Source organism: Lampetra planeri, chromosome 1 (genome assembly GCF_965212315.1).
Source record: "Lampetra planeri chromosome 1, kcLamPlan1.2.h2, whole genome shotgun sequence".
NCBI classification, from domain to species: domain Eukaryota; kingdom Metazoa; phylum Chordata; class Hyperoartia; order Petromyzontiformes; family Petromyzontidae; genus Lampetra; species Lampetra planeri.
Window position 1 is genome coordinate 39,715,210 of NC_136107.1, and position 13,142 is coordinate 39,728,351.

General features: G+C 43.9%; 1 protein-coding gene across 1 annotated transcript in view; it reads left to right on the forward strand.

The window, feature by feature from the left end:
* The first annotated feature begins 888 nt into the window (after positions 1 to 888).
* LOC144722505 (katanin-interacting protein-like) overlaps positions 889 to 13,142 on the forward strand; it is a 37,584-nt gene continuing 25,330 nt past the window's right edge. The window contains exons 1-2 of the mRNA XM_078600727.1: positions 889 to 1,010; positions 4,253 to 4,898. Coding sequence (XP_078456853.1) covers positions 4,277 to 4,898 — 622 coding nt within the window. The 5' untranslated portion in view covers positions 889 to 1,010; positions 4,253 to 4,276. The remainder of the gene's footprint in view (positions 1,011 to 4,252; positions 4,899 to 13,142) is intronic.

Below are 13,142 nucleotides of genomic sequence, written 5' to 3' on the forward strand. Positions count from 1 at the left end.
CTTTTGATTTTATTTTACCAAGCTCAGGCTCACTGAGCGATACGGCTCTTTTTCAGAAGCGACTTGGCCACAAATTGATAGCCCAATGAAGTGGCTTATCACGTAGACATTTATAACAGCCAAATACTCTTAATAACATTATTACATACTTGTTATAACGCTTGTCTTAGAATCACAAAGCGTTGGTCACCGTTGCTCGAAGTATCAACTAAACTATAAAACTGCCAACTATGTCCTTTCGTTTACCTTGTAATAAAGACATCGGTGAGCTCTGCAGCTCTTTATTTCACAAGTGCCCTGGCTAGCACTAATGCCAGCTCCACGTGGCAGCGATATCAAGCGGCAGCCTAACGCCCCACAACGCGCCTTTACTAAACGTGGAGGAAGGGGAGCCCCAACTCCACACCTCTCCCCAATCCGCCTTTCGGGCACCTGTACGTCCCCACTTTTCCTGTCTATAAACATTTTTAAATCCTTTATATTAAGTTCGCTTGCTTGCTTAGGACCGTGCACATCTTTCGGTCGTTTTTTAACCCACTTCCCGTGATCCCATCGAGCTGACATTTTGCACACAGACTCTTTGTGCGTGAAAATGCATTTTCGTGAAAAATGTTTTCCAAAATGTTATACTGTTTAGAAAAAAAAATAATTACCAATTGTTTAATGCTGCCAGACAATCATCTGACCCATAGGTGGCAGCCATCTCAAGTCAGAGGACGAGAGGACTCTCGGCGCCACGCATATAAAGGATTTATAGTGAAAAACTTTGTTTTTATGGGTTATACTTGTTTAAAAATCTATTTGGCGTGAGCAAGTGGCCAAAAGCGTCCGTCAGCGTGGGCGTGTTCCCAGCCGTCGTCATCCTCCTCCGCCTCTCGGCCCCTCGTCACTTGGGTGGCTTTCCGTGAGCCCTGCAGCTGGGCAGGGCTCTCAATCTCTCATCTCTCGTGTGCGTGGGTGGGGGTTGCGACAGACAGACACCAGGAAAGTTGATTCTTTAAACTTCGCAGGTAAGGCGGCTGTTGCTGTTGTTGTTTTGAAAATATTAAAAGCCGACAGATTTGTTTAAAATCTTTATTTTGTCAAGTGTCGTCAAATACAACTTTTTGTAAGTTTATCGGACAGCGCGTCATTGGCGATGTTGTGATTGTGAGTGCGACGCGAATGGGGTGGTGGGCGAGTGTCACATTGCACGACGCACGGATGAGTGTGGTGAGCGGCCCATCAGAGCGACATCCGTGGCGTCTCACCTGTACAGTGGGTTTGTGTGTGTGTGTATATATTCTGTACATCGGGCAACATTGGCATGTAAAAGTAAATTCTGATTTAACGACCGCTTCAACATCGTGAAACAAATCGTCGATGGTAAGTTGTTTATGTAACCGTGGTATTATTTTATGGGCAGGGTTGGAGAGAAAACCATTCTAATGGTGCGGCTATCAACTTTGTGCCACTGCAGTTTCTTAAGAGTTGGAAAATGCTTTCGTTTTTATTATTATTTTACACGCTTTTATTTAACTCACTCTGTTGTTGTATCCTCAAATCTTGTAACTCAATTTTTACCCATTTCCCAATGTGCTATCGACTGTAAACTTGGTATACTTATGTCATACCGATGACAAGACTATATTCTATCATAAAAAATAAAAATAAACATATATTTTAAAACATTCTTTTACACGCTTTTGATAAACTCACTCTGTCTGTTGTTGTTGTATCCTCAAATCTTGTAACTCAAATTTTACCCACTTCCCAATGTCGTATCGACTGCAAACTTGGTATACGTATGTCACACTGATGACAATACTATATTCTATCATTAAAAGTAAAAAAATATATCTTTTTAAACAATCTTTTTTTATATGTTATGTTTCGGCTTGGGTCTAATTGTCCACGCTCAACTCACGTTGGCTGTAAATCACCACGGCCCCCTTACGTTATGGCAAGCTTCGGGGCCACTAACCTCGAGTCGTGGAGTTCTGCCATTACTCGTACGGTACATTTCATTAAAGCGTGTTTTTTAAAAAGTATTTTAAAATATGTATTTCCTGTCCAATCGTGTAAAGCAGTTTTGCAGGACTTTCTGTTTGCGTGCTGTTCATTCTGCTGTTACCGCCCCTGTTCTTGTTGAGCCCTGCCAGTGAAACTTAGCAGCGGCATAACGACCCTGCTGACACAGCACAGACAGTATCGTGGTGACATTCTCGACGGCTTCAAGGTGTCGTGCCTCGACCGATCGATGCCATTGTTTCTCGCGACGCTGTGCGATTTAATTACCGTACGTCGAGATGAAAACGCCGGTCTTGAAACGGTGGTGGTCTCACATCCGCGCTGCGACAACTGTAGTCGTTCGACTTGCACAGGCGGTCTAAACAGGGACTTTTATTTTTAATCTTTTTTACCAAAACTACTTTTATAAAAAGCACCAAGGGACGGTTTGTCTCGCGTTTCACAGCCACCCCCTCCTCCTGCTGCGCTTGAGCAATGGTTGTGATGAACGCGATCGGCATTGTGTCGGAGATAAACGATGCGTTTTGCCAATGTACAACTGTGTGACACACACTAAAACATTGGACTCTTTAAACGCCATCGTATCCAGAGGGCTGTGAGAACAGACATTCCTTTTTCAATTCTGGTTTTTCAGGTTAATTTACGAGCTCGCTAAATGTCAACAATGTGGCTATAGATAGTCTGCCTCTTCTGCTACTTGAGATACTTTCTGAACAAAAATGTGTCAATGCAATTCTAAGTCTCGTTTAAACAATATACATAGGCAACTAAAATATTTTAGCTTTCGCTTTGTAACAACACACTGTCATCATCAGGTATGGTCAATCAACTTCTGGATCATCATCATCGCTGTGTAATCATCAGGCATGGCCAGTCAACCTCTGTATCATCATCATCATCACTTTGGAATCATCATCAGGCATGGTTAATCAACGTCTGGATCATCATCATCATCATCACTTTGGAATCATCATCAGGCATGGTTAATCAACGTCTGGATCATCATCATCACTTTGGAATCATCATCAGGCATGGTTAATCAACGTCTGGATCATCATCACTATGTAATCATCAAGTATGGTCAGTCAACTTCTGGATCGAGGTCTTCACAAGCCGCCACCCACGTCTCACAACCCTGTGATGTCAACAATCCACCCAGCAGCTTCACGCGAGCCAACTTCATCTCCCTATCCATTCGGTCGACATCCCTCTGGGATGCTCTCCATCCATCGTTATCACGGACCCATCGACCATCATCATCACCATCATCTCTTCCAGCTGGCCAAGCCCACTTCTCTTCAAAAGTTTGAATTGTGTGTCTTAGCCTGTGTATGTCCTCCAACCCATTTTACTCTGATTTCTGTATCTCTATGTGATTCCAAGCGTGCATCTAGCCACGCTTCTCCACGTTTCTTTTCAGACTTTATCTCGCTGCGTTGTTGTTAATGACCGCGGTGTCTCTGAATCTTGTCATAGCAAGCACTACATACGGATTCAAAACCTTCTTCTTTAGACACATTGCCACAGTTCGTTCCACAACCATGTGTCGTTTTCCAATACCTCTCCACCTTGGTCTCTTTATTCTTTCATTTTGATTCCCGGTTCACCTTCAATTGCTCTCCTAGGTGCCAATATTCTGCTGTGTTTTCCAGTTCACTCCCTCTAACAGACCTCAAGAATTATAGAGTCCATTGGGAATGAACTGCAAATGATAAATAACTCAAGAAGATTATGGTTCAGAAAAAATAGGAGCAAAATAAATGTAACTTTGTCTTTATATACGCTGAATAATGGCTGCTTAGAATGATTAACTACATACAAAAAAGGTGTTACAACAGGACAATCTATAGCATTGTCAGCTGCATTACTTTGTCAGTCATGCTGAGCATGATATGTAGTTAAAGTTTTTGCATGTATGGCAGTACTGTACTTTAGTAAAATTGTTGCCAATTTATGTTTGAGCAAAATAGTTTTTTTTACTTATGAACATGCAGGAGTACCAAAATGTAGAAAAACACGAATGCTATTCATTTTATAATTTTTATAAAAATATATTTTCACTTACAGAATATAAAAAATAAAGTTTGGCCAAATAGAAAATAGATCGCGTTGGAAGTTTCCAGCAACAAACAGCATAATGACGCATGCTTACGCCAACATGAATGTAACTTAATTGTTGTTTGACTTTATGATACGGACATAGTATTCGTATTTATAGCGACTTTCTTTGTTTTTCTTCTAGGTTCACTCGGGCTGTCTACGTGAGATGGACGACGTGTATTCTGGGCAATTAGCTTCCAAGAAGCGATGGCAGCACGTATCCGAACTCCCTCCCTCACTGGGGAGATGTCCACTCCGAGGCCCCATTGCAGGAGACTCTCCGGACGGTGTCTCTCCACCCGACAGGCGACCCAGCTGGCAGCTCCGAGGGGGCGACTTCGATGTGAGCGCCCAGAGCCACAAGGACGAGCCGAGACGCAGTTCCGCAGTGTTACCAGTTCCGAGGAGGACCACGGCTGACTTGACGCACGCGAGAGGACTGATGGGACCAGCGCCACGACTGCACCACGTGGCGGCCAGCAGCAGGTTGGAGAACGAGAGCGACCATCTGCCAACGTTAGGAAATCCTGGCAAACGCTTTGAAATACCCGACCGGCGTTATTTTAGCCTGGACAGAACTAAGCACCGCTTGAAAGGGCACGACCTCCTCCCGTCGAAAACCCCGGTGGAGCGGGACACGACGAGCTTGCTGGCTCTCAGGAAGCTCTCAATTCACGACGACGAGGGCCAGAGATCTCCCAGCCACGGACGCCGCTTGTCCAACGACAGAGTGGAGCGGGCCGACGGAAGGGGACGCGGCAGAGAATCTCCAAATGGTTATTTACCCGGTATGAGAGAGAGAAAAAACGCGCAACAATTGTAAGGGCATTACATTTGGTTCATACTTCTAGTGGTATTTGTATATAAAACAATGTATACGTAAGTTATGATGATGGTTGCTTCAAAACGTTAACATCAGTTGAGTGTTGGGACTTTTTTTTTGCAGACCATCTCATAGGTGATCGTTATGGAAGAATATCTCTTGTAGTGGTTTCAATGAAAATGTTCAATGAAAGATTGGATGGACAGATCTATATCGGATGAAAGCACCAGTCATTGGGAGAGCATGGTGCTTGCATTTGTATTATTTTAGCAATGTGGAGATTGTCCCTAATATTTGATCTGCATCATCAATACAAAAACATATTTACAAGTAACAATCTTCTTCTTTCATATGGATTCATAGCAGCAGATTAAAGATGTAATTTTAGATGTTGTTATCCACTCAATTGTCTGTTCAGAGGCGGAGTGGATCTCGTCCATTCCTCCTTTAAAGGAGTCAAGACAACAGTCGTTTACACAATCAGCCGCTTACACAATCAGCCGTTTACACAATCAGCTGTTTACACAATCTGCCGTTTACACAGACAGCCGTTTACACAAACAGCAGTTTACACAATCAGCCGTTTACACAAACAGCTGTTTACACAATCAGCTGTTTACACAATCTGCCGTTTACACAAACAGCCGTTTACACAATCAGCTGTTTACACAATCAGCCGTTTACACAATCAGCTGTTTACACAATCTGCCGTTTACACAAACAGCCGTTTACACAATCAGCTGTTTACACAATCAGCCGTTTACACAATCAGCTGTTTACACAATCTGCCGTTTACACAAACAGCCGTTTACACAATCAGCTGTTTACACAATCAGCCGTTTACACAAACAGCCGTTTACACAATCAGCTGTTTACACAATCTGCCGTTTACACAAACAGCCGTTTACACAATCAGCTGTTTACACAATCTGCCGTTTACACAAACAGCCGTTTACACAATCAGCTGTTTACACAATCTGCCGTTTACACAAACAGCCGTTTACACAATCAGCTGTTTACACAAACAGCCGTTTACACAATCAGCCGTTTACACAATCAGCCGTTTACACAAACAGCCGTTTACACAATCTGCCGTTTACACAAACAGCTGTTTACACAATCAGCTGTTTACACAATCAGCCGTTTACACAATCAGCCGTTTACACAATCAGCTGTTTACACAATCTGCCGTTTACACAAACAGCCGTTTACACAATCAGCTGTTTACACAATCAGCCGTTTACACAATCAGCTGTTTACACAATCAGCCGTTTACACAAACAGCAGTTTACACAATCAGCTGTTTACACAATCTGCCGTTTACACAAACAGCGGTTTACACAATCAGCCGTTTACACAATAAGCCGTTAGCACAATCTTAGGTATTGTTCTCCACATTTATGAAAAATATGAATAGGTTTCATCTTTTCTTGCAATGCAACAGGTGTAAAATGTTCAAACACTAAATTGTTACCACAAGCACCACGTAGTGTGGTTAATGCAGTCACTTTATTCCTTGCAAAATGTTTTTATTTGGTGCTTGAGCATCTTAACACCTCCTGTTTTATTGCCAAAAATGGTAAAAACCTATTATTATTATTATTATTCATATACAGTGTTTATATTGATACACTTGATTACATTTACAGGGATTACATTTTAATAAGTTCCATTTACCATCCTCAGCCATTGTACTTTTCGATGTTTTTTTATATTACCCAAATTCGCCTTATGCACTGTGTGATTTCACACACATAGAGCGTTGAGTGCATGACATGCATCGGGATACATTGAGGTCAAGAGGTCATCACGGCCGAGGTCATTCGTGTGACTGTATATTGGCACCTCTTCCTTCGGCTAGATCCCATCATCGTTGTTCAAAGTTCCACATCTGCATTCAGATCTCCCCTTGCTCTCCAGCCCCTGGGTGACACGCCAATGCCTCTCTGTGTCACCTGCCCTCCTCCACCCCGTGCACAAGTCTCATTCATCACAAACCCCTTTTTTACCAGAGTACATCGACTACACGTTACCACATTCAAATCTCAACTTGCAAAGTTGCTCACTTTATTTTTGCCATGAAACTCGTCATCCCCCGTGTGTGCACACCTGTATTTAAAGGCAAGTTCGTTTAGTTTCTAGCTTATCTGTTCAAAGAGTAACAACGGACATAATTTACTCTTCCAAAGTGGTTGATGCGGTCTGCAGAAAAAAACCCCTACCCTGCTTCATAGCGACTTGTTGTGGTAATGAGCAGATGGCAGTGGTGGGAGTGAGAGCACATTCACAGCTGAGAAATGACGTACGAAGAAAGAACGTGTCAACTGTTATTTGGCAGCCATGTCAAATGGCAAACGCAACGATTTGACTTAATTGTCTTACTTGCATGTCTGACTCACGTGCGCACACCATTTTTAAATACTGTAAAATACGAATGTCAAAACATGGTAAGAATGCTGTGTGTGAAGATGATTACATCGCAGAGCCGTGAAAGATTGGGATGGCTTCAGAAGGCGCCCATCCAGCAGTGTGTTGACTTAAGAGTTGAAATTCCATGATTATTTAGTATTCATAACCGTACTGAAGTCTCCCTTCGTGTTGGCTTGCCAAGGGATGACCACACCCCGTCACTTGTTAACCTTGTATATGGGTTGGGTTTATAGGCAAACACGTACAGTACAACACGAATGAAATGCTCAAGGAACAACGTGCCAACATCGAAGCGACAGTCACTTAAACGTTGAGCACGTTTATAATTAAGCAGTGTTTCTTTCTTGGTAATGACACCGAAAGTAAATATGAAATTTGTTTTAACCCGAGCACAAATGATAATTGTTCAAAACACAATGACGCAATGAAGGAGAAGGGTACACAGGATTCTTACTGATAATTATCTCTGCAACATCATGAATTCTGGGACTGCTGTGTAAACAAACACATGACACATTAACCTTAATCACACAATTAAGATGAATTATAACAGTTACAATTGTAAGATAAATATGTCCAGCCATAGTCTAAAAATTATAATGACGTACCCCATTAAAAATAATCACTTATTAACGGTGGTTAATCGGTGTATGCAAATCAGCTAATGTCCTAAAACACATGTTGGGAAATCCGTGGACCTTCATCATGGCAAACAAACAAGTACAAATTCCCGACGACTGCTGTCGTGACCTAACCCGTTGACATCTTTCCAGCCGGTTCATTTTGCCAGAGTGCTTGTCCCAGCCCACCCGCTCCTGCCTGGCACACCCGTAATGTCAGAAGAGCTGCCAAATCTGAGTGCACATGCATTATGAATTTGTTCGAGGACTGGGTTGAGGGCCTTCCACCCATCCATCCCTGTCAGCCCACCAGCCCCCCCCGCCCCCCACTGAACGAGTACTAAGCCTGTGCACATGCACGGGGAGCAAACGACGGACGCACGTGCGTTGTACAGTAATCCAATTGTCATCTCAGCCTGCACGGCCGCATCGACCAATCAAATGCGGGCCCGGACTCTGCCACCAATGGCTTGCACGAAGCTGAGACACTGACATTATTAATAGGAAACCCTTCAGCGCATTAGATGTTTTTTTCGGGTAAAGTGGATGATTGTATTCGACTGCATGGACCAATGAAACGCAGGCGACTTTTTCAGGAATATTACAGAGTTTTAGCATGAGCTGAGAGATTGACAATGTCGCATGTAGCCAACTCTTGCAGAGTTTGTTTTGTGGCATTAAGTTAAATAAATGATTGATTTGCAAAGATAAATGCCACTAATACGTAATTTAATTAATCCCTTTTGACTTTTCGTGCATTCTGGTTCCATAATTCAACATCATCACCATGAGACGTGGTCAAGCCACCACTGGATAAGCCTCCACCATCTATCGCAAGACTGCGGTGTAAACAATGCATCCAGTGCGCCCGCACCAGCTGATTGGATCGCGTGTTGCCATCATTATATCTGACACGAATGACGAATTGGCTCGTAAACGACTGGTTACGTAAACTATATATTTTCGCTCGAATTAAATGTGTTCACTGGCCTTTTATTAAAATAAAAACACAAAACGAGGGGACATTTGAGACTACTGTAGAGTCTTGAGTTCTTACCTTGTTAAACGAAATGAATTTGAAATTATTCCTTTCAATTGATAGTGACTGCTTTAACTTGACATTAAAACGATAGCCTGGTGTGTATATAATGTCTTAGCAAATAGAAAAAAAATACACGGCGCTTAAACGTAATTAGATTCATGGCAAATCACTCCATTCCGTTTTTTCATTTCGTATCGTAATCAAATGACACGGTAAAGTGGCGTATCATCCCGATGAAGAGGCTGACACACGCCTGCTCCATGTCCCTGTCCTCTGCCTGGCTGTCTGCCCCGGTCTCGCAAACAGTTACTCAGCACTTTTGGAAAGACAATGCAATTCTAGCGTTTTGATATCCATCGATAACATTCATCGTCATCATCACCGTCAGCCATGATCAATCTATTGCTGGATGAAGGGTTCCCTACACCGTCACCATCTCTTTTGCCCTCGTGATGCAGCAATCCATGGAGCTCCTGCACACGAGCCGATTTCATCACTCCATCTCCTTGAAGGTCACACTGGAGGACGCGTGCCGTTATTATTCTTGAGCATCACCCCTTCGCATGGCATCCCCTCTGATGGCCTCGTTTGCCCATGCCCACTTTTCTTAATAGTTTGGATGGCACCATTTAATATATACTTTAACACAAAAAATTAGGCTGATATTTTAACACGAAAAATAAAGCTTAGATGTTAAACGAGATGCTTCTGTGGTGCATTGACAAGCATACTGGACTGAATCCCCAGAGATCATTGGTTCGAACCTCCGGCACGACAGTCACAACAACGGAGCACGTTTCTGAAATCTCCGTGCCTGCCCACGCAACAGTATGAATGGGTAACACCGCAGTTCGTTGATCGACAGCTCGTGTGTGCAGTGGGATGAAGTGTGGGTGTACGTCCACTTCTTCCAAGATATCTGTCCAGCTTGAGAGAATAGGTGGGAATACCCTCTAGATGGGCTTTAGAGATCCCACTCGTGGGGGCCCTTGTCCCAACATTGGCATGAGCAAGCACTTGCAAGGCTGCGTCAATTTATTTCAAACAGGCAAACTGCAGACGCAGCTGAGCAGTGGGTCTCTCTTCCACAGTTTTCCGTGGAAGTGTAATTCTTTATTTTTTTTCCTTGATAAGAAGTTGACAGAGTGTGGTTTTCATCATAAGCTAGGTCAGGGAATAAAATACAAAATATTTGTCTTGCTATCTTGATACACTTCCTGTGCGGCAGCAGCACAATTGTCTACACGGACACTCACCGGCTCTTATATAATGATAGTCAAAAGGAAATACACACAGATATACGGTTTGTAGTGGTTTCTGCAGACACACTCGAAGGCATGCAAATGACGCCGTGTGACTTCAGTGATATTGCGCTACTGACAACTGCTAAGCATAACGACGAATCGGTGATATTAACAAAACTCAACACATTAATCAATAACACTGTGGCCTTAAAAATGTAAATATTGTAATAGGTGACGTTTGGGCAAGTAGGCCCTCATTCAAGGGCCACTTTGCCAAAACGAACAATTAAGCTCATTACACGGTGTCATTTTGACGATCTCCTCCTTACAGCTCGGTAGTGAGACTACGGTAAGAATAACTAATCTTTGGCTCACAGTAAATAACTACAGATTGGCCCAGTGATTCACATCAATCACAGCGACGCTTAAAACGGTGCCATCCCGTCTTATGACAGCAATTGGCGTCGCAATGCCGAAATCCTACATCTGGCCAAGCAGTAAATGGGCAATGAATAATTCATGGGACGCGCCAGTGACGCAGGTTAAAGAGCGATGCGTTTGCCCGTGATTAACGAGCGGGCGTGTGGAGCGTACACTCATTTCACTTAAGAGTGCCCGAGGGCCACACACTGCGACGCTTTGAATACAAAACATTTTGCTCATCCACCGCAGGTGTGCCGAGCAGGCTGCATTGCTCTAAGACGTTAAAAAGGCGGCCGAGGGTTATAGGTGAAGCAGCCCTGCGATGGCTCGCCCGTGCCACCGCTGGCACCGGAAGGTACCCTTGATAGCCACCCCAGAGGGAGATGGTAAAACAGGACGATCTGCAGGGTGAGTTGGCCTACTCGTCCACGCTGGAACGTCTTGGAAGAGGTCGGATAACTCATTTACACGGTCGGGTGGACAGAGGTGAGGGTTTACACCATTGGAACTTCCTTTGCCAGTAGCAAAATATGATAATTGTTTTTTTACCCTTTTATCTGGCAACAAAACTGACTCCTTTTTTACAAGGAGTCATGTTTGCATTGACCACAATACCTGCAGTCGGAATGCAAACAAAAACACAACTCTTATAATGTATGCACTGTCCTTGAAATTGATTGGTCCACACCCGAGACAGCTTTCCTTAGAGCCTAGTCTCACATGGTGTTGGACCAGATGACGCCAAAAGGTGCCTTTTGGCGTCATAATTATCAGAGGTGAGGGTATTTCGGAAATGTGCCCCACAATTTCAACTTGCTGCATGGGAGGAGATCGAACCGAGATGACCCTCTGGGTTAAGAGTCCATTGCACGGACCATGGTTGCTGTCACAGCCCCATCCCCGACAACACTAAAACCAATTTCACCGTAATGAACACGGTAAAGCGCCACTTAGAGTGGGCACGTTGCCCCTCGTGATGACTGTTTTACCCACGTGCAGACGTCACTGCCAGGCCAGCGTCCCATTCGCGTGATCCACAGATCATTGAAAAACCCACCAAGTCAGATTATTCTATTACGGCTGTAACATGTCAAGGAAAACCACATTATATAACATTTGCTGGATGAGGCCTGATTAAATTTTGCTTATGGTACAAGTACAGTACAACGCTTCTTACTCATGACCCTATTATCCCCGACTCGAATGATCTGCTGGAGCTGTAATGTCAGCAGAACTGCAGCTATCCACGGCCTAATTCTTCCTATTAGCTTACCCGTCCTGCACTGTGGAACTGCTTGCCTATTATATACAAGTTGGCGAGATGCTATCTGCCTCGCCTGGTATGCAGGAGGTCGTAGGTTCAATCCCGACCCTGACGCTTGTATATATGGAGTTTGCATGTTCTCCCCGTGGTCGCGTAGATTTTTCCCCTGATCGTCCGGTTTTTCCCTACACATTTAGAATCAACGTGTGTTCAGAGGATTTGGCTACTATACATTTCCACGTGATAAGCCACTTCGTTGAGCTATCATCTGTGGCCAGGTTGCTTCTGAAAAACAAGTTAATACCTCGGTGGACTTTGCCTGGTAGGATGGGGATGGTTTCGTTTTATTTTCTATGTGTTGGGGTGATTTGTTTAGCTGTCCTGTATTTTGCACTCCTATCGTGTTTTTGTAACTGTTGTGACGTTCTTTCCCGCCCCGACTGGACATCCATCGGATTTCTCCTGCAGTATAAAGAAATATTCTGATTCTGATATTTTTAAGAAATATACTATACAGAGAGCTACTGTATCCAAATGTTTACCATGCAGAGGCTGCTGTCCCAAAATAAGATTAAATAACAATAAGATATTTTCATTGATCTTCACATGTTGCATCTCAGGATCGCGAGAGACGGTGACGGCTTGGGAAATATTTTAATCCAGCTGTGGATTGACCGTGGCTAATTGCAATGAAATCTTCGCAAGGATCATCTTTTGATGCCTTCCAATTAGGAGCGTGCCGAGACTCCAACAACTGTGCACTGCATTCTCACCAAATGAGGCCGATCGAATGTCTCCCCTCCAGTGCCTATTTGAGTCATTTTAAGGCAGAGGTTTGTACACACACAGAGCGCCTCCCTAATGCAGCACCGCCGGCACGCGGTTTATCAGACTGGCTTTAGGCTCGCACGAGCTGGGAATGGAACATTGTTGGTTTGAATGCAGCACCTACAGTAACTAACCCCACTGTGCGCGCTGCCGACAAAATTGCACCCTGCCAGCGCTTCACAGCGAATCTGCATGAGTAACTGTGCAAGGCACTCGACCGTCTACGGAGTGAAACTCCCGAATGCCGCTGCCTAGGTGGGCAGCCCTGAATGAGGGCTCAAGATGTAGGGGGAAGTGCGCACACGGTATACATATCGGACGGTGAAAATATTTTCGGAGATAACATGTATTATGCACA